Below are 22,947 nucleotides of genomic sequence, written 5' to 3' on the forward strand. Positions count from 1 at the left end.
CTTTTACAACTCTACAGATATGCAACATTAGATAATTTTTCTCAATGAATTAAAGACGGATAATATTTTTGTCTTATTTGTGGAATTTAGTTCTGTTGATCTACTTTGTGTGAAAATCTGAGTATGTTTTAGGTTATATTTGTGCAGAAATATAGAAAATTCTAAAAGGTTCAGAAACTTCAAGTGCCACTGCATATTTCCAATGGCAATAATACGTGCAATAATATTATGACTTAACATAAATGGCTGCAGAACATTGACTGTGAAGCCATAAGGTAAGAACATTTTCGAGGTTCTCAAGAGCAGCAGGCCTGTAGAAAGTCCAAAAACATAATTAAATTATAAAAGAACAGGCTGTTAACGCTTAGAATGTCTTCTCTGGACATCAGTCAGGTCTGTGAGGCCATATTTTAAATGTTCTGGCTGATATTGTACAACAGTATGCTTAAATGTTTTCATTTCAATCAAAAACTATTAAAGTTAAAAAGCAAAAAAAAATAATAACACTACTTGTCAAAGTATTGACCACATAATCCATCCCTGTTATTGAAAGAGGGAAAGCTTCACCTTTGCAAATGTTGACAACCCATTGTTCACCTGATCATCAGTCAGGGCCACAGTGCTGACTTTGTCAAGTGCGGGCATACTTGCCGAGGCCCAGCAGGTCTTATTACTGCCAGCTTTTCTGCACAAGTAACTTCAGCTTTTTAAAAATGTTTTTACTCATTGGAAGAGCTGCTCTCATAAAACATAGTGGGCTTAAAACAGCTAAATCCTGAGAGCTTCCCCTGTGAAAGAATGAATGTTGTTAACACATTTTTATAAGGAACTGTTCAGGCAGGTTTGTGCACTAAAATGTTACCAAATTTGTGGGATTACAGAGGATGACATTAACACTATTTTGAAGAAATCTTCAATGCTGCAATATTTGATATATGACATTTTGTGCATTAAACACATTCCTGCATTCTGGAGAATTACACCTTTCTCAAAGCTTTATCATTTGGTATTTAAAATTTCTTGTTCCAAGCTATTTTTCATAACATTTTTAACAAGTTATGCTTTCAAAAAGTAAAGAGGACAATATCAGCCCCAGTGTCAATGACACCTATGGTTTTTGGACTATCTACAGACCTGCTGGACTTGAGGACCTCGTAAAATGTTCTTACCTTATGGCTCACAGTCAATGTTATGCAGCCATTGATTTAACCGGGCATTCATTGAAATACTGCCACCTGCTGGAAGAAAGGCGAAACAGATTGATCTGTTACAATGAAAACAATCAAAGTGGCCTGCAGACAGACATTAAATATGAATTTAATATTAGAAATATAGTGCTAACAGTAACAACTCTGCACACACAATAATTACCTAGGTTAAACTAGATTACCAACTGTATTGCACCAAACAATGTGCATTAAACGTGAGTCTTGCTTTTTTTACATGTATAAATGCACAATATTATATATTGCATAATAATCAACTACTGTAGCTAACATATTTCTCTCGGTCCAGGTTTACTGATTGATTGATTTGTTTCTTCTAACTTTACCCTGGTATAACATTAGTGCTTGCATAATGTTACAGAATGACCGTTCTACAAGCTTTTTATTTTAATATTTACTATTACTTCTGGGTCACCTGAAGTAATAGTAAATTCACCTCATGGTAAATTAGTGGCATAACGTACACAAACAGCGGCAGGTCCCGTGGCATCATAACAGTTAGATTACAACAAGAACTACCACACAAACAATGGCAGGCACCTCAGGGAAATCTGTGGCATCTCAAGCTGCCACCGGAAATACCATAATAAACAGCGGCAGGTGCCGCGGCATCTCAAGCTGCCACCGGGAAAGCCACTGGTAGCTTCCAATGCCACTATTTGAGCCTGTCCCTGCTGTTCTTTCCTGAGGTCAAAGAGGTTTCTAAAGGAACTCTTAATCACTCTGCGGGAATATTACTTTTAATTCGAACTCTACTTTAATTCGAACTCTTCATCTTCAGTGCCTTGTTGGACGACATAGCTGCATTTTCCAACAACATTCTTTAGCTGAAAAACCTTGCATATGTTTTTATGTATAGCCTTTGTGAGCTTCACTCAGCTTAGTCACTAAAATGTTCTCCCACCTCAATGCTTACTTTTTATTATTCACTCTTGTTTACCTTTTCATTTATGTTAATTCATTCTGGGTTTCCCACTCACTGTGACCTGACACTTAACTATTCTTCTTTGAATGCTTTGATGTTACTTCAGTACATTGTGTTTGAGCTCCTTCAGATACACGTGCCATAGAGTCAACATTTTAACAAATTCACCGTTTCGGGACTCCCGGAACCGTTTGTTGTGAAAAAGTATTTCTTGTCTAAAAATACCCGCTGCCAGATGTTTGCTGCTGTTGCAGTATAGAGGAGCACAGTCGTTACGTCACTGTCCGGGGTTTCCTAGAGAAGTGAACCCTACGGCGTCATGGCGGAGGCCGGTTGTCGGAAGACCCTGGATTGAAATGCCAACTTTCTACAATCGCAGTTGACCGACGACCACTATACTTTGCTTACATCTAAAACGGGAAAGGGGACATACTTGATTATTGGAGGGAGAAGAAACGCAACATTGAAGCAGCTTTATCTAAGTGAATCGTACGGGGCTGCTCTCCCTAACTGGGAGTTAGCTAGCTAACGTTAGCGTAAAGGTAACGCAAGCGTTAGCTATCAGTGGCTGCTAGCGCGCTAGATAAATAAAAGAAGAACGGCCCTCTAAAGTGGAAAGGCGGATTTAGAAAAGTATTTCATTGGAGTTTCACCGGGTGACAATATAACGGTAGGTAACATGCAGCGTGGAGATACTTAGTTTAGCGAGAAAGTAAGCTAACGTTGCATGTTGATGTGGTAAAAGCCGCGAGAAGTGAGCGGCGAATGAAAACAAGATGGAAGAGGGTGAAGTTAGGTTAGCTAATTTGTGTTTGTGGGTTTAACAATGAATACTAAATACCTTTCACAGTCTGGTGTGATCCACTGCTTGACCATACATTTGCATAGTTAAATGTAATTGACTTGTAAACGCTGAATATCGGCAATAACCGGAAACTAAACATTCCAGCGATTCCCTGCTAATATGAACTAGCGCAAAGTTTTGTCATTTTTTTAGCTTCCGTGCTAGCCTCGTGCTTCATAACGTTAAGTTAGCTAACGCTACTTTCCTTGACAAGCTCAGACGGTGGAGCATCCCTCTCATATTCAACCCACGTTGACGTTAAATAAAAAAGTGCCTCGACATTCAATATCTGACCCACACGGTTGCGGCACACGTTGTGAAATTAAAACGCTAAGTTAACTGTTGCTTTTATTGTTTTACAGGTGTTATGTTTTTCTAGCCCAGAACATAATCTAGTATCATACAAGAGCAAGCAAACAGTAACTGATTAGACATAAGGGACAGTCATTATCCTGTAAGTTAGCAATAAAGTAATACAGGAATGCCGATTGTTGCGGGATATTCTCCGTTTGGATTTGGAGATAAAATACTGGCTGGCGCGTTGGCAGTGTGCATACATTGCTGCTAACTTGCCCCGCCAATAGCTTATTAGCGGTATTAGCTAGTTGGATAGAAGCTAAGCTGTAGCCATACTAAGAATATATGGTACTAGAATGACCAATTTTGGCATAAGACCGTTTGCTAGAAGTCGTTTTCCAGCATCGGCTAAAGTTAAAGTAATTAGTTATTCTTGAGTATCCGCAGTGCTTTGTGTGGATGTGAAAACACGCTGCTGCTACGCGGGCCTGATAGGCCTCTCCGGTGTGGGAACAAATACAGCTAGCCTTATGTTATATGTAGCTACAGCCATCCGCACAGCCAGTCTGTTGAGGTTTTAACGTCTGGTATTCGTTCAAATGTGTTTTAGTTTTTTACGGAGACCGTTAATCTCTTTAAGAACTACAATGCAGAGCATACATTTCTTTAGAAACGTTAACATTAGAGATGAAAAGACTCTTTGAAAAAGTGTATTGACAGCTACACAAGGACAACTGAATGGTTGAACTTTGATGCAGGGTTAACGTTATAGTCAGTCAGGGCAGCTGCAAGGGCATTTTGCTTTGTAAGCATACAGATTTGTACCTGCATTGTGTTATTTTGCCATGTTGGGCTGAAAAGACCCTCTTCGTGTATACTGTTATGAAAACACAATTTTATTGAAATGAGACAGCTTTGACTAAGACAGTCCTGGCATTTCCCAGACAATATTTCTAATGTTAATGTGTATCTTCCCTTAAAGGTTGTCCACGTGGAACATAACATACTACAAGTTGTCAGGAAGAAGTCTATACATTTGGACTTCAACATGGCTGGACGCAGTGAGGATGAAAGTGTAAGCAATAGCAGTGGAGAGTCAAGGTAAATCATCAAATTATCTTTCACAAATAGGTCTGGGGTGATTCATGGACGTAATTGATTATGGTAATACATCAATTTGCATTAAGTGCATTGTAATGAAGCTCTGCGCCCAGTCTAAGCTGGGATTCTTCTGGAGAAAAAGCTCCAGCTAAAAACCTTCACCTAAAGTTTGGGAGTATTTTAGACCGAGAACCAACAATGTGGTGCTTTGTAAGCTGTATAAGTTGGAGTTCAACTGCATGAACCCTTGAAACAGCATGAACACTTGCGAAAAGCATCCCAGAGCACTTTTCAAGACGGCAGCAGCAGCAGCAAGACGGGACCATATTTGATTTTTGTCCCAACACAAACCTGATATATCAGGATTATCAACACGAGGAATGTGTTTCTGTTGGTAGTGGTCGCATAAAATTGATTTTCTAAATGTTTCTTCATCACCTCCATGTTAAAAGTAATTTCTGTACCGCTGGAGTCATGGTAACTTGACGTTTGTGTGACTGAGAAAATGGCTTATACTAAATACCAATTATTCTGTTCTTTAAAGGACTGTGGTACAAAACCTGTTAATAAAGACAGATTTCTCTTTACATGTGACAGTAATTCCGATGATGAATCTGGTTCTGGATCGGGCTCAGCATCAGGGTCCGACTCGGGCTCTAGTTCCAGCTCCTCCAGCAGCAGCAGCCAATCAGGGAGCAGTGACTCAGGTAGTGGCTCAGACTCTGGCAGCCAGTCAGAATCTGACACAGAGAAATTCAAGGAGAAGATGGAGCTGCCAAATAAGTCAAACATTGATGGAGCTGAGGTAAAGACATATCATCAAAGATGGGCCCACATTTGTTCAACCAATAGGACATGCGGAGAAAACAAAAATATTCTGACAAGACAACATTTCATCATTATGTGTTACCTGTAATGCTGCTTTCATATAATCAGCATGAAAATGCTTTTCACTGTGTGAAACTATTTGTCAAAACTGACTTAGTGTAGTTTCCTTAAGTCAGAGTTCAGATGGTATGACCTTTGACCTAGTTTAACACATTTCAGAGCACTGCAAGTTGTCCTTTTCTGGTGGGGAGGGGTTAACACGATGGTTGGCTCGTCACATGAAAGCTTTTTAACCTGTTAACATATTTTTGTCTAAACTTAAGTTACACTCATTGATTGCAGTTCTGGAAGTCCAACCCAAGTATCCTAGCAGTGCAAAGATCTGCTATGCTTAGGAAACAGCAGCAGCAACAACAGCAGCAGCAGCAGCGACAAAGCTCCTCAAATAGTGGATCTGATGAGGTTTGTTTCAAACCAATCAATACAAGGACTACTAAGAACTAATCAACACCATTTGGGGATGTCATTAGTGTACTTACATAGGATGTTTTTGAAGGTGCACAATGGCACAATATGATTATTCATGAACATGTCTTTGATAACCTTTTTAAGGACTCGTCAAATAGTGATGAATCTGACTCATCAAGTGGATCCAAGAGAAGAAGAAATTCAGGCTCCTCTGGATCGGGTTCTGGATCTGGGAGTGGTTCGAGATCAGACTCATCAGCAGATGACAACAGTGATGAAACGGCATCAGACTATGAGCCCAGTCACAAAATCAAAAGCAGAAAGCCTCCAACCAAGTAAGTGGGCAGTTACCCATTAATGCCTGAGTACACAGAGTTACATTACTATTTCTCTAACTGTTATGGTCACTCACCTCAGCCATTTAGGTATTGGTCATAAGACCTATGCCCTTAAAAGGAATACAAAAACTGGCTTGAGATAAACTCGGCACATACATTACTTCTTCACCTCTTGTCATGGATGTCAAGGATGAATTTTCGGAATGGGAAGAAAAGCAGCACCCAGAGGAAGAAAGCCCAGAAGTGTTCTTCTTCTGAGTATGAGGATGATGACTACAAGAAGGTGGCGTCTGCAGGTCCACGGCGGCAGGCCACAGTCAACATAAGCTACAAGGAGGACGAGGAATTGAAGACTGACTCAGATGACCTGGTGGAAGTTGTGGGTGAAGATGTCCCGCAGCCGGAAGAAGATGAGTTTGAAACACTGGAGAGAGTGATGGACAGCAGAATAGGAAGAAAAAGAGGTAAGGAACACAGTGTTCAGATTGATATCCTCCACTCTGATCGGGGTTTTCCTGCCTCTTGATCATGTACACACATGCATTTGTACCGTGGCTTGAACTGGCTCAAGGAAGCTCTCTTTACAAACAACGTACTATATGTATATACGTAATTGTATGTTTCAAGAAATGTTTTTCAAGAGATGTCATTTTGACGGGTGCATTTGCCCTGAAGGAATAGGGTGCATCCACTATAGTCAGTTCATGGCTGAAGACGTCTTCTGTAGATTCTGAAACTTCTTGTACTTACAAGTCATTTCAACAACCAAATGATTGAAAATACGGCCCAGGTTTAAAATACCAACAATTTTAACAGGTGCCCTGTTCTACATTAAAACAAATACAAGATAAAAGCTAATGTGTGAATTTACACAGTAACATCAGCTCTTGTGTTCATGTATAGTTCGCTGGGGTCCTCTAGCAGTGTAACTGATGTGAATTCCTGGATATTAAATGTTAATCTACAATTTTCTGTAGTGTCCCTACATGCTTCTGTTGTTACTGCATGTCACATGACATGGTTAATCTATGTTTGAGATTGAGAACATGACGACAAACACTGAGATACTGAATTCTTTGTAAACATCCTGTTAAAGCATCTTTATTTGACATACTCACTTTTATAATCAACTTTTCCCCCCAAAAGTTGATTATAGAATTAAATGTCCAATTTTTTTCCCCATTCAGCAGCGTAAACACCTTTTGGCTTTGTAGTCGCTGTACAGAACGGCATGCAGTCAAATATGTGGTGCACAGAGCAGCATTCGCAAAAGCCCACTGCCATTTGCAGCAGCGTTTTAAATGCCTGCTGGTAATATAAAACTATATTAAAACATGGAAAAGCAGTTGTTAGTGATGATGTTTGCTGTGTGGAAAAGATGTTACCAGCAGAAACACTTTGTGCTACACTGTGGCGCTGCGGTCCAGCCAATCAGATGGCTGTTTTCTTCCTTTTCTGGAAGTTTCAGCACCGTCTTTACTGGTGCACTGTGCTGATTATGACACATGGGGAATGTCAGAAGATAACAGGGAGACTGCTTAGAACTTTGGTGTACTGGTAACTTTAAGGGCAAAAAATATTTTTGACTGGCTGGATGAATAGAAAATAGATAGAAATATGTAACACAGTGTTTCTTAATTTCCCCCCCCCCAACAGCAACAGGAAGTGCAACCACTGTATATGCTGTGGAAGCAGACGGAGACCCCAATGCCAACTTCAATCCCAACAAAGAGGCTGGTGAAAGTCAGTATTTGATAAAGTGGAAGAACTGGGCCCATATTCACAACACTTGGGAAACAGAGGAGACACTCAAGTTGCAGAACGTCAAGGGCATGAAGAAACTGGATAATTTCAAGAAAAAGGAACAGGAGAAAAAGAAATGGTGAGAGCTTCTTGCTTTATTAAAGGTCTTCGCAGTCTTACACTTTTATACACACTAAAATCTGTCTAGTCTTCTACTGATGACTGACTGACATAGATGAGGACAGAAACCAGAAAATATTCAGATTTAAGAATTTCTTTTCCTTGAAAATAGACAAAATAGTTGGCAAATTATTTAATAGTTGAGAACCAATCTATTAATTGTTGCTGCTCTAGTGGCCAGTCATTCTTCCTGGTCAATGCAATGACCTTACCCAGGCCAAACCCATAATTCGGCCTATTTCTATCTGAATGCGTACACACACAAAATAGAAGAAAGTTTCCAGGAAATCAGGTTTTCAATCCCCGGCTTCTCCAGGCTGCATGTCGAAATGTCCTTGGACTAGAAACTGAACCCTGAATTGCCCCCGATGGATGAATATATATGGATGTTTTTTTCCGTTCGAGCACTTAGGCTCGAATGTGTGTGAATAGGTGAATGTGATGTAGTGTAAAAGTGTTTTAAGGGTGCTCTGATGAGGATTTTTTGGGCTGATTGCTGAAAGCAGTATCAGCCGGTACCGATCACTGGGTCTATTTTGAACCCTTTCATTTATCATGTAGCATTATACAGTATATTTATTTAATTAGTCCTAAAAAATGTATTAAGTGTTAACTTTAACACTTTTTTTAGGACTAACATGATAAAGTATAATGAAATGTTATTATTATAAATTATTGCCAGTAAACATGGGCAACCAATTCCACTCCCTCTGTCTTAGAGACTTAAACCATAGCAGCCTTTGCCTGATTACTGCGAACATCTTATAGCTTAACAAAGCTTTCCTGTGGAATAAACTACAATAACAGAACAAACGACATATTAATACATTTACTTCAACTGAGTCCATGATAAACTCTGAAGCAGCCAGTTTTTGTTGTGGAAAGCTCAGGCAGGTTCTTTGGGCTTTAGATGGGAGAGAGAGGGAGAGTGGGCTACAGAGAGAAGTCAAAACTGTCATCAGTGTTATTTGAAAATAAGGGAAATTTAGTATGTTGTAAATAGATGAAAGGATTACCGGTTTAACGGTAAACCATGGTAAAATTCCCGACGGTTATTATTACCGTACACATTTTAATTACCATGATAACTGGGTACGGTTATCCACGCTGTTATAATCTCACGGCAAACACTGTCCAGCGTCTCCCAGAAGCAGGCGGTTGTAGTTTTCAATATAAAACTTGTTGAAATGGTTTCAGTGTGTGTATCAGTACACATTTTTACAATCCCCTGATAATACTGATAACCATGATAATTTTAGTCACAATAATCGTGATATGAAATTTTCATACCGTTTCACCCCTAATTGTTAATATTGCTTATAGTTACTATATTAAATATAATTACATGTGGTTCACCACTAGTATAGGCCTAATATTTCAGTGGGTTTTTTTCATTTATTAAATCCTTGTGAAAGAAGCACAGTCTGCATCTTTTACATAGGCCTACTGCTACCGGCTTTATCAGAGGAGAGAGTAGCAAACATTTTATATACGGCCAGCAGATTTTTATTTGATTTTATTATGAGATTTACGGGGGGGAAACATTTAACAGAAGGAGACCGAGTGAGAATGGAGCAATACCGGAGAATCTAGGGGAAAACGGGAGGGTTGACATGAATATTTTACATAAATTCATAAAATTCATAAAATATTTTAATAAAAATACTGAAACTACAACTTTGTCGGTAGCATCGTGTGTTTGCTTTTCATGACCGAATCACAAAGCCAATAGTGAATGTCTGTGAGTGTGTTTATAAAGTCCTTCGTTTTTGCGGATTCGCCATTTTCTGGACAGGAGGCGGAAACGTAGCAGAAAGTCTCTGTTGTTGAAACTCACACTGAAGGATCAGTCTCTCTCTCTGCCTGATGCACTGATGAGTGTCAAGACAAATAAACTCTGGTGGCGGGGGTGTGTGTGTGAGATGAGCAGGACCGCGGCAGTTTCACATGATCGCTCCTGCTTGTTGTTCCGCTTGTCTGATTGCTGCTCAACTCTTTGTAAATGATTTAACTGGACGCATTAATTACCTCCTTGACTTTGGTGCTAGCTAGCTTTGAAAACCGCTCAGACCGCGTAGTGAAACCATTTTACCTGCTGTTGAAAATTTGTCCGGCAAGTATTGCATCATCTGATAGGCTTTTCTGATCGGCCTTTTTAGAGACCACCAATCAAACTAGTTAAAGCCATTATCGGCCGATTACGATCGGTGACCGATCGATTGGAGCACCCTTAAAAGAAATGATCTGACTGTGCATTCAGACCAAACGCAAATTTAATCCTCAAGTGAAGATGAATTGTTTTAATCCAAAAAGATTAAAGGAAAAAGTAAATTTAATAAAAGCAATTCACTCTGAGCTCCTCCCACCGGTAAACAGTGCAATTGTCAGAGCATAATCCAGTCTACAGGTGTTTATTTGTCCAAAAGCTGCAGCGCTGCCCCTGCTCTCTCCTCCACAGCTCCCCGTAGATCAGCAGCTGTCTGTTGGCCAGCAGAGATTCAGTCCCTCTGCTCTCCCTGGTGCACTCCAAACAACACTAAGTCAGTGACATCCAGACTATTTAAACGCTGATTGTGACACAGCTTCACATGACTTTATTGCTACTAAGTTAATAATTGTAAATCTTTTGCTGCAGCGCTGTCGGTTACTAATCTCTATTAACCTTTATTTCGATAGGACATAGAGAGAAGTTGGAAATAAGGGAGAGAGATGTAAAGAAATTCCGCAAAGGGCCCAGAAATTGAATACAGGTTATTGTTTACTTTATAATGCTTTTTTCTTCTCCCCAGGTTAAAGGCAGCTTCACCAGAGGATATAGAGTATTTCAACTGTCAGGAAGAATTGATGGATGACCTGCACTCTCAGTACCAGCTTGTAGAGCGAATCATAGGTGCATCATAGGTTCTTCTAGAATCATTTGTGTGAAACATCTTACTGTGAATATATTTGATGTCATTGGATTTAAGTAATTAAATAGGTCTCTGAATTCCTTTTGATCAGGACATTCAAACCAGAAGTCAGCAGCTGGTTACCCGGACTACTTGTGTAAATGGCAGGGCTTACCATACTCCGAGTGTAGCTGGGAAGATGGTGCTCTGATCGCCAAAAAGTTCCAGAAATGCATTGATGACTACATGAGCAGAAACCAGTCAAAGACCATTCCATCCAGAGACTGCAAGGTAACTCACTCCCAAGTCTATACTGGCAGTGGCAATATGTTGGTAATGTGTTACACCTTGGTAGAGTGGAAGATAAGATCTTCTGTGTCAGTTTCCAGTTTAAAATAAGCTATTCTTTCCTATAGGTGCTGAAACAAAGACCCAGGTTTATGCCCATGAAGAAGCAGCCAGCTTACATAGGAGGTGATGGACTGGAGCTCAGAGACTACCAGTTGGACAGTTTGAACTGGATGGCTCACTCCTGGTGCAAGTATGACTCAATCAATACTTAAATGTTGCATTGTCCTTAAGTACATTCTGTAATCATGGGAGAAGAAGTACCATAGCTATCAGGGTTTCCTTGGATCCCCACAAAGCTACAGTGGCACCTAACAGTAAAATGTGATATAGTCCACAATCAAATGCTGGCTGCTTCATCACTCAGCACTGTGTAGTTGGCCCAGTCTGACCTTTTACTGTTGCTCTCTTCTGCTTGTCATTCACAGAGGCAACAGTTGCATCCTTGCTGATGAAATGGGTTTAGGGAAGACCATCCAGACAATCTCCTTCCTCAATTACCTATTTAATGAGCACCAACTATATGGGCCATTCTTGCTGGTTGTGCCTCTTTCTACACTAACCTCCTGGCAGAGAGAAATCCAGCTCTGGGCCCCTCAGATGAATGTTGTGGTCTACCTGGGAGACATCAGCAGCAGGAATATGGTATGGCGGTTCAAATACCTGTTACAGACAAACACACAGTAGGGGGAATGGCGGTGGACCAGATCATGTCTGCGGAAGGATATCACATATTCAGCTGTTACAATTTTATATTCCCATTTTCTTGTACGGAGAGTTAAGATGTATCGATGTAAGCAGCAAAGCCTTCAGTTTGTTAATGACTGTCACCGTTTATTTTCCCTTCTGTGTTTTTCATTTAATAGATCAGGACACATGAGTGGATGCATGTCCATAGCAAGAGACTGAAATTGAACATCCTCCTCACAACATATGAGATTCTTCTCAAAGACAAGGTTAGCTCAGCAGCTACTTCACTGTATCATGGATCGTGGTCTTGCTGTTGTTTGTCACTTAATCTCCTTTATGTATGACACAATACATGGTGCTGTATGGTGTTTAAAACTTGTAACAAATGTGTCTCCAGTCATTTTTGGGCAGTGTCAACTGGGCCTTCATTGGTGTGGATGAAGCACACCGACTGAAGAATGATGACTCCCTCCTCTACAAGACCATGATGGATTTCAAGTCCAATCACAGGCTTCTGATCACAGGAACGCCACTGCAGAACTCCCTGAAAGAGCTCTGGTCCCTGCTGCACTTCATTATGCCCGAGAAGTAGGACATGTCAATTTTTAAGCTTAACCAGTAACTTCTCTCCTTGCTGTAGTAGTGATGTAGAAGTGTTCTCAGAGTATGTTCAGTACTCCTTGATACCACTGTCAGGTGTCAGGGCTTCAGACTAACTTTTTTTTACTAGGAGCACTGTAGCCCCTAACAGAAACTTTTAGCGCTGCAGGCAGACAATTTTGGAGCGCACACCTTAAATAGACCACAATTTTTCACATTTTAACTGTATTACTGATAAATGCTTTGGTTTAATGCAGGAACTACACTGTGCTGTTTAAGTTCACAGTTATATAACGCGCATTTTGCTTTCATCCCTGTGACGTCACTGGGATGAAAGGGAAACGGCTGGACTGCAAACGAGCTGCTTTCTGTGGGAGATGGGAACTCCCTTTGGGCTGGACTTTGGGCTTTTTCACTTTGCAAACCTGTTACATAACTCAATAAAGGAGAGGGGAAAAACCCAAAAAGCATAATACCATCTCTTTAAGAAAACAGATGGACTAACTTCTTAGTTAACTTGAATGATTTAGTTTTTCTATAAACACATGGGTCCGGAGGTGCTGAGTGAATCTCTGTGCCAGCTCCGCAATGAATTGATTTTACGCCTATTTAATGGTAAAGGCTGCGATTACACTGTGGTCACATGACATGCGAGAGTAAAGCAACGGTGAAGTGGTGTTTCAAAACAAACTGATCTGTTGAAGCCAGAGCGCTGCTTACCAGCAGCATCGGGCGGCTGCGGGGGAGGGTGGCATGGGTGGGCAGGACTCCGGTGTTGTCTGAGAATTACTAAGCTGGTCTATTAGATGCGAGAGGCGTTACTTGGTTTTATTATTATTATTTGCCAACTTTTGTATTAAACCTCAAATTGAGTATTTTTTTTTGTTTGCTTGCTGGGATACAGAAATTAGGTTTTTGTTGATATGGACTCTTTGATTCGCTTACTGTGTAACACACTTTGGTGAACTGTGTGTTTCTTCTGTCTGTAGGTAGACCTACCTGATATTATATGATAATATTTAACTCAAATCATCTTTCTCTGAAATTATTATAATTTGATGCCACTTCTCTACCATTGCGCATAATAATTCATGCATCAGCTAATTTCATCATAACATAAGAAAGAAAGAACAGTGTGTGTTTAATCTATCTAATATTGTGTTGGTCATACTACACACTGATTTATTGCTTGTCTGTTTTGAATAATACAGGAAATACAGATTATTTTCCAAAATCGTTCAGTCCTAGTATATGTGGTGGTCGTCGACGCATGGAAAAAACAATCGCTGATCATCCCTTAAATCGTCGATAGCCGATCCAATCGCCAATCGGAACAAGCCTAAAATGCACAATGGAAGTTACAATGCTGTGTCATTTGTGTATCTGTCTCGGCATCTTTTATATTTTAATAATTTATAATAATTTAAAATTTCATCCGTGAAGAAAGTTATCCACATTACAAAATACAACATTTGGGACTTACTATTGAAGTAGCCTATCTGAACAAAGATTTCAAGGTGGCCTCAAACTCCTGAAAAATAGCCTACAAATCATAGTACAAAAATGTACAAGTCTAGACCAAAAAACAGTTAGCCTAAACATTTAAAAATGAGATATACGGTTTGCTCAAACGTTCATATGATTATCTTTATATTCAAGCATCAATCATATCAAAAGTATCAAAAAAAGTCACAACTAACTAGAACATAAACTACAATGAAAGTAAGTACTCGCACTCCTATAGCCTACAAAAAATATTTCTCTCACTTGTGTCCATTAAGCAAACAGCACAAAAATAAACACATCTATCTTTCAATAATTTCTACCAGATTATATTTTAAAGTGATCATATGCTCATTTTCAGGTTGATATTTGTATGTGGGGATTGTACCAGAATAGGTTTACATGGTTTAATTTTCAATGGGAGGAGGCTACTACTGCACACTCTCTTAAGTGTGGCAGAGGGACCAAACTGAAGCTTTATTTCCACTAAAGAAATGGCTGAATTTGGCAGTGTGGGAGAATTTTGGGTGACCAGGGCGTTGTTTAAGAGGTGACTGATCACCTGTTCAAAAACTTGTTGTTAAAAGGTTGGCGCTAAAGGAGCGAATAACTACATTAAACTTGATGCTGCACCTGCAGGATCACCACCCAAGTAAAGGCAGGCTACATCATAACTGAGTTACATAATGTGGTAAGTTGGTAGGGAATTAAATATAAACGTGTCACTTACAATCGATGCCGTAGCGGAGAGAGTCGAACTTTCAGTGCAGTGTAAACAAACAAAGCAGGTGTAACCTTTCAGACCCACCGCAACAACAACACCACTGCTGGGCTATGAGGCCCATTATTTTCAATGACTTGCGCCGCACCAGAGCGGGTAGTTGCTGGGCCTGCTGCAACCATTTCTGTTTGGGAGCATTGGTTAGGGGTGTCCGAATAGTAGGTTTATGCACAACTGCAAGCCTCTGGAGGATCTCACACCTTGAGGTTCGCGGGACTCCAGAGGCAGCAGCAGCTTCAAATACCTGTTTGCTGCTTTGTAATGGCAGTTTAGCAGCTAATCTCTTAATCCGATGAATTTGTCTGGCAGTACGCATGAGTTTGAAAATCTAAATATTTAATGTTTATGACACTTAATTCCAATTTGTATAATAATTTGGAACATGGTGTATTATAGAAATATAATTGTTAATGTATTTAAATATTAAAAATCAACTTTAAGTCATTACTAGTGTGAAATTAATTAATGCATAAAAATTGTCATAATCATGAAACCGTGATTATTCCTCAGACTATAATCGTACCAACAATCTGTAATTAATGCATCCCTATTTGACTGCCTAGAGGGTAGCTAACGTTTGGAAGAGAGAGTGGGAGTGAGGTGAGGCAGCAGGCGGATGTCTTGTCACTTTGTGATGCAGCTCAGTGTGTTTTTCCACTGGTGTTTTTGAGGGTGTGCCTGACTAGCATTATGATGTGTGTTACAACGTGACGCAACATGGTAACGGAAGAAAAGGCTAGATTACAACCACTGTTTTCAGTCACTTCAGAATAATGTTTTCTGTGGGAGATGGGAACTCCCTTTAAGGTGGACTTTGGGCTTGTTCACTTTGTAAATGTAAATGCTCCGTATTTGTATAGCACCTTTCTAGTCTTTTCGACCACTCAAAGCGCTTTTACACTACATCTGTATTAACCATTCACACACATTCATACACTGGCGGAATAGCCGCCAGGGGCAGTTCGGGGTTCAGTATCTTGCCCAAGGACACTTCGACACGCAACCAGGGGGAGCCATTGAACTGCTCTACCTCCTGAGCCACAGCCGCCTGTTACATGCACACACAAAAAAAAAAAATATATATATATATATATATATAAAACACAAGAGGAAAAGAAATGCCAAAAAGCAGAATATGACTTCTTGAATGTTTTCTGTCGGCTATAAAGAAAATACAGTTGTAGTGGCACAGAAGCTATTACCATGGTTACTACATATAGTGTGCCTGACCTTTACTCACTGAATGCTTGTCTGTTTGTCTTGGTCTGTATTCAGAGCCTCTAACCAATGTATTTTTACCATGTCGGTTGATTTGGTTATTTAATCCTATTAATATTTCCCCACTGTTTGTGTTCATGTACTTTCCCCACCTCGTGAACTTCGGAGTCTGAAACACCGGGGAGATGTTAGCTAGCGATAACCACCTTCACTTTCAGTAGTTAGGGAAACAACAGAAATCCATTTTTTTTAACGGACACACTATGACCTACACTGTACATTTACTGCCAGACTAACAACAAACTCGATCGCTCTCTCTCATTAGCTCACCCACTCACTCGCACTCCTCAAAATACCTGACTCCGCTGCTCTTATCAGCGCCTGTCACGTAGATGTCCTTTGATGAATGAGGAGAGCAAGCTAGCAAAGTGTGTGTTGCTGTGCACACAAAGTGTGCAAGTGAAAATCATTAGTTCAGCACTGACATTTATAATTGGCTAAAATTTTAGTAGCGACGCTCATAATTCAGCAGCGGCGATGCACCGAATATAGGGGAACCATGTCTCTGTAATGTGCACGTCTACATTACCGTTTTCAATTAACATTTAGATAATCAATTTTTTAAATCTGAAAGAAAGAAAAAATCAACAAAAAAACAATACACTCAGCTTTAATAATTAAACATATGTACAATACAAACTTTTCTGGTGAACTGAGGGCAAAAAACCCCAACAGAAAACATTCAACTGTTGGTCAAGTTGACAATAAACGACTTGACAGGCCGGGAAATTGCGCTGTGCAGACTCATTCCCTCATTGTTTTTCAACTTGAAATAAAAAAATGTTGTCAAAATGACAGGTAGCACATGTGTGAGTAGTTGTAAACAATACTCAAAAAATGCGAGCATTTGGTCTCAGTCTGGAGCCCTGGGTGTGGTTACACATGCAATGGAGTGCACTTTTCACCACGGCAAACAGTGATATTGTGCCAGTCTAAAAATGTCATCATATGAGGTCAGAAAGAATGCAAAACAGCTTGGTGTCAAAGGTAGAATGAAGCATTGCAGGTTTCGAGATGGGGGGGGTCTAGCGGTGTCCACGCATTCTAACGTCATACCGATTTATACTAATTTAAAAAATGGCCCTGGAAATTGCAGCAGGTAGCCTGTGTGAAGGCCAAGATCAGTTTCACTGGCAATATTCAGTTTAATGAATTCCCCATCAGACATCACTATAAAACAAATAGCAACCAAGCGAATTAGAGACAGTAAATAACTTCTTTCCAAAGAAGAGGCCTCTGCTAATTTAGGCTGTCAGAATCAATCTAGTGAACATCTGACATAGTGCATAGCCCTATTTGTTCTGCAGAGACTAAATAGGCTTTAATATGCCATTAATGGAAAGTGAAAGTATTTGTGCAGCTTTGTGCAGGACCATACATGCTGCTTTCCAACATGGCCAGTGGCACAGTGTGCAGTTATTGGATTTGAATAACATAAGAAGACCAACTAAACCTTCAATTCAAAAGGTATTTTCTCAATGATTTTTTAAATGTTTGCATCTGCCCAGCCAGTGTTTCCCTTATATCAGTGGTTCTCAACCTTTTTTGGGCCAGCGCCCCCCTATTCATTATCCGGGTCCTTTACCACCCCCCATCTAAAAAGATGTTTGCTATTTGCCCTGAATTTTGTTAAACAAATTTTGTATTGTTATTAAAAACATGGAAAAAACACATAATTGAATGAAAAATATATTATTTACTTTCCCAGGTAACAAAAAAGCCATGTGAAAAGTAATTTAATTAATAAGTGAATGTTCCTCCCAGAAACTGTGACTGAGAGCTGCACTGACTTATATTCTGTTATAGTTAGGCTATAGATTTTTTAGTCGTCACCTGCCACCGGAATTTTGTGTGTCATATAATTAAGCATTAAAGATTTCTTAAAAATGGTGTTAAAATCTCGTCTCGATCTCGTGAAACCAGTCTCGAATCTCGTCTCGTGGGTTAAGTGTCTCGTCACACCCCTACTAAATACACTTTTGAGAAGTTCTGATGAGAGAAATCAACTGTGTAGAATTTGAATATTGGCAGTTTTACGAAAGTTGATGGCGAAAATGTGCTCAAATGTTTTTGGGGTTGAGAAGCTCCACAAGCGCCCGCAAGGTTAGCGGTGCCCGCCTGCCAGCCAGTCACGTCCACAACCCTCTGGTGCTAGTTACTCAGACCACTGCAATAGCAACAACAGAGGAAAGGCCACAACTGTAAGATAGTTTTAATGTTCGTACCGTTGTTACAATCTGAGTAATGGTTTAACATTTTAAAGTAAATCAAGAAACATCCGGCTCGTAATGTAGCCTACAGAACATCCTTAGCTTATAAAACTTACAAGTACTTTGGAAAAATAAAGTATTATGAAAGGGGGCTGTTGCTTTATTACTCTAAATAGAGATTACATTGTTAGTGTACAGTTGTGGTTAAAGTACTTGCATTTAATTTGCTTTTATTTATATAGTTAAAAAGCAAAATTCTTCATTAAAAATGATAAGTTTTAAAGTTATAACCTACTTGGCAATAAATCAGTGTATGAGCTTATTGTTTTGGTGATAAAGCCTGGCTGTTATCTTGGAGCAGCTTCTCCATAGTTATTTGCTTTCTTGGTTTTGAGGTCTCATGGATGATGCTGGCTAAGAGAACACTCTTTTAGTTGCGTTAGCAAATACGTTAAATGCAATAGTAAATCAGTGAATTATAGGAGTAGCCTACGTTGTCTTGTCTTCTTCCCTGGTTTCCCCCTGGTGTTGATACTAGTGTTCATTCTGAATAGTAAACCTCGTTTGCTTAATGGTAACGTTAGCTAGTTAGGCTGCGTGTTGGAGATCGGTAATTCACTTAAAATATATTTAATTAGTTAAAATGTTTGGTTAGGGTTAGGGGGTGACAAAAATAATTATGACTTATTGATTAAATAAGTAACAGATTTAATTTACTACGAAAATGATTATTAGTTGCAGTCCTGTTTCTGAGTAAACTTCTCTCTCTCTGTTTGTTTATTCTGAATGAAAATTTCTTCCTTGCAACACCAGCAAGTGTGGAAGAACGTTTTAAACTGGATGTTAGTTTTACATTGGATATTCGACAGATGTCTGTTAAAATTCCAACTTAAAACTAACTTCACCTCAGTGAAAAACGGCATCCCTTTGCGGAAATATTACAGTAAAGTGTGGAATTTGAGACACAATGAAGGACATGATTGACACTTTTCTATTATCAAATGATATATCATAATGTCGCACAGCTCTATATGGACCCCAGTCAGAAAAGTAAATACTAATGGAGATCCTAATAAGGAGAGTTTTCCAATACAGATTAGTTACAAAAATGTTTGTGTAGCACTCAACAGACTCAAACCACCACACTGCTATATCTGCAATAGAACAATATCGGATGACCAATAAATCGGCAGGTCTTCGCTAAATGTTAAAGCCTTTTTTCACACACAAACACAGTAAAAAATAAAATAAAAATATCCAGATATAGATATATTTTTGGTTGTAACAATATATCATGATATTCTAATATTCTAACCAACTAGGAATTTTGTCCTGAGTTGACTGTATCGCTACGCTCCCACTGATGTATGTCTTGTTTCTCAAGGTTTCACTCTTGGGAGTTGTTTGAGGAAGAGCATGGTAAGGGCAGGGATTCGGGCTACACCAGTCTGCACAAAGAGCTGGAGCCTTTTCTACTGCGCCGAGTCAAGAAGGATGTGGAGAAATCTCTTCCTGCCAAAGTGGAGCAGATTCTCAGAGTTGAGATGAGTGCTATCCAAAAACAGTATTACAAGTAAGAGCTAAATAGAAAGAAATGTGTAGATATTTGATTTCTTATCATTATGCACCTTTAAGTAAACCACATGAGTGAACTTCAGCAGTAATGTGTAGAAAACTTTGATGCATGACCATTTTTGTTAAGAAGACATGCACATCTTATTTTTCAGTCCAAATTAAGGGTTAAGGATGTATTCAGACTGATGATAGCGCACTAGCAAAATACCTGTCCCGCTGCAACTTTCACGGCACCAATGCAGGCCTTATTGAAATGAATTATCCTGAGGCTTATTTCCCCAATTTTATTTATTTACATGTTTATTTGACAGGGACCAATAATCTGATGAATGAAGAGAGATGGCTAAAAGGTCTTTTTCGTTCTCGGGCATTATACTCAAAATTCTTTGAAAGGGCCCTGCATCAGTCAGTCAGTTAATATGGGGTCATCTCATGCTAGTCTTATACAGAAAAGAAGCATTTTACAGTAATTATGGAAATGGACATTTCTAATGTAATTTTGCTGCTAGACATTTTAGCTAAACTTATGGAATAGTGTACAAGCCCCATTTCCAGAAAAGTTATATTTTCCAAAATGCATTAAAAACAAAAATCTGTGATGTTAATTTATTGGAACCTTTTATTTAACTGACAAAAGCACTGATGCACACCCATACCATCACAGAGGCTGGCTTTTGCACCTTTCATTGATAATAATCTGGATGGTCTTTTTCATCTTTGGCACGGTGTGATGTCATGGCATGAAATTCTAACTTGGTTTTTATTTACAAAATACAATTACACTGGTCAGTAAAACTATTATTACTATATTACTATTAATTTTTATTGCATTTTGGGTAATATCCCAACCTTTCTGGAAATGGGGTTTGTAGTAATAGGTGCGTGTGTGTGTTTTCTGTTTGTGATCAGATGGATCCTGACCAGGAACTACAAGGCTCTGAGTAAAGGTACAAAAGGCAGCACGTCGGGTTTCCTGAACATCATGATGGAGTTGAAGAAGTGTTGTAACCACTGTTACCTTATCAAGCCCCCAGAAGACAACGAATTTGTCAACAGAGCTGAAGCCTTACAGGTCTGTGTATTTTATGCTATTGTGTTGCAGCACCAGGGTTTCTGTTAGGCCTGACAAAGTTTATATTTTTTAATTTAGGAGTTTTGCAAAGATCCAGACAATCCAGTCCAGTAAAAACATTTAGTCCAAAACACATTATTCCATCAATAAATCCCCAGGGATGATGCTGCTGCATCATTTCATATTTGCCGGCAAACGTGGCAGTATGTCATTATAACCGTAATAACTCCGATTTGGATGTAAACAAATGGAGTATCTTGTACTCAAATTAGCCGCTGACCTTTCGACTGACGGCTAATTTGACCCAATAGGAGCTCACATGTTCACAGCCTACATAGCCAACTATAAGTAAGGGCCAGCCCTTATCATTTCGTGGGTTGGCTGAGCCAATTGCAACCAATTGTGCTGGCATTTCGTGTAGCCAATAAAATTCTGAAATTAACGATATCCAGCTTTAAGTTGGAAGTACATGATCTACCTGCAAAAAAACACATCAGCGTCAATCTACCGCGTGATGCTGCAGCAGCCCATTGCTGCAAGGGGTGGTGCTGTTTTTGAAAAAAACAAAACACTAAGACATACCCTTAGAAAACCTAATGTAAAATATAATTTTTCATGGAATTGGTATAAAATTTAAAATTGGACTAGGTAAGACTTTATGCTGTGGCCCCACAGTGTTTTTCAGCTAATAAATCCCAGCTGTAGTTGTCTGCATGGAAACGAAAAATATATTCCTTTTTAGTGTGTTTTAAACTTATATTAATCAATTCCAGTAGCAATTTAGTGATTCTGACTTTTGGGTTAGACACTTCAGAGTGTTATCGTTCAGAGAAGCCCAAAACCGTACATTTACTCCAAATAGTTCATGAACTGCATTCAATTTACTTTGGATATACCTTGAATAGGCGTTTAAAACAAATTTTACAGGAATGGTAAAAGCTTACCGTTACTGACACATGTTTCTATTACTCTATTTTTCTACCCAATTTCAATAATCAGTGAAGCCAATAGTAGACTAAATAATAGAAAGTGTATAGTTCAATATAGTTAGAACAGAAACACTCAGATCATACAGTTGAATTGCCACCTCTGTTAAACTGTTTAAACAAACTGAATTCCTACCCCAACAATGACTACACTTGACTTGCTTGACTTTCATCACAGTGACTTGAGACTTGAAGGTTAAGACTTGAGACTTGCTTGTGACTTGGACATGTGTGACTTACTGCCACCTCTTGGTAACTAAGGCGCATTTGAAATTGGAGCCTGACTGACTTATCGTTACGCAGATATTATCGGCCGATTTGAGCTAATTGCAGATTAATCGGCATCTGCATTTATAATGGCCAATTTATGGCCATTACAAAAGTTAGTCTGATCTTTCACTCATGTCATGAGTGTTGCATAGTTTGCCCACCAGAGGGTCCTCTTCAACATCACTGTTGATAACACTGCAACACCACAAAAAAAAGATAGATATCTTCAGGGCAGGACTCCTATCAAACATATGAAGTTTGGGGCAGATTTGACCAAATACAGTCCAGTTACAACTATTTAATATTTCATGGCAAAGGATCAAAAGTCAATGCCACGACACGGCATTACATTATAGCATCATCAAGGTCTTAAGCTTTTTCTGATACACTTTTGAGATGAATCAGATCAACTTGCTAGGATAAGTACATGATAGTATAAAACATGTCATTATGTTTTGCCAGTAGGTGGCGCCATACCTATGACTAAACAAGTTTGTAGGGGTCTTCAGGGTGGGACTTTTATCAAACATGTACAGTTTGGGGCAGATTTAACCACGCCCAGCCCATTTACTATTTATTATTGGTGAAACATTAAAATTGTACGCCACGCCAGAGACCTGCAGTTTGATGTATCCTAAAAAGCTTTGCAATTTAACATTGCAAGGGTCTTTGGATGGCACTGCCCACAAGTTGATCTGATCATATCCGTAGGAGGAGTTCATTATGGAGTATGGTGCCAGTAAACAGCGTAAGATCAGACATTCAATTCAATATAGCTGACTTCCTCTTGGGTTTG

At 39.3% G+C, this 22,947-nt stretch overlaps 1 protein-coding gene across 4 annotated transcripts in view; it reads left to right on the top strand.

Annotated features, from left to right (window-relative positions):
* The first annotated feature begins 2,439 nt into the window (after positions 1-2,439).
* The window catches only part of chd1 (chromodomain helicase DNA binding protein 1), a 47,693-nt gene continuing 27,185 nt past the window's right edge, over positions 2,440-22,947 (top strand). For 2 of the 4 annotated variants that reach the window (XM_038733135.1, XM_038733137.1), the window contains exons 1-14: positions 4,341-4,393; positions 4,991-5,198; positions 5,564-5,683; positions 5,834-6,024; positions 6,217-6,491; positions 7,684-7,909; positions 10,740-10,840; positions 10,951-11,129; positions 11,255-11,379; positions 11,615-11,831; positions 12,053-12,142; positions 12,274-12,464; positions 19,633-19,821; positions 20,733-20,895. In XM_038733135.1, the coding sequence (XP_038589063.1) occupies positions 4,341-4,393; positions 4,991-5,198; positions 5,564-5,683; positions 5,834-6,024; positions 6,217-6,491; positions 7,684-7,909; positions 10,740-10,840; positions 10,951-11,129; positions 11,255-11,379; positions 11,615-11,831; positions 12,053-12,142; positions 12,274-12,464; positions 19,633-19,821; positions 20,733-20,895 (2,328 nt within the window). Of the gene's footprint in view, positions 2,822-4,274; positions 4,394-4,990; positions 5,199-5,563; positions 5,684-5,833; positions 6,025-6,106; positions 6,492-7,683; positions 7,910-10,739; positions 10,841-10,950; positions 11,130-11,254; positions 11,380-11,614; positions 11,832-12,052; positions 12,143-12,273; positions 12,465-19,632; positions 19,822-20,732; positions 20,896-22,947 lie in introns of those variants that run through there. The other 2 variants (XM_038733134.1, XM_038733136.1) reach the window with 2 other exon arrangements.

The sequence above is a fragment of the Micropterus salmoides genome, unplaced genomic scaffold (genome assembly GCF_014851395.1).
Source record: "Micropterus salmoides isolate LMB-PRFRI ecotype aquatic unplaced genomic scaffold, ASM1485139v1 Ms_hic_scaffold_20, whole genome shotgun sequence".
Lineage (NCBI taxonomy): Eukaryota > Metazoa > Chordata > Actinopteri > Centrarchiformes > Centrarchidae > Micropterus > Micropterus salmoides.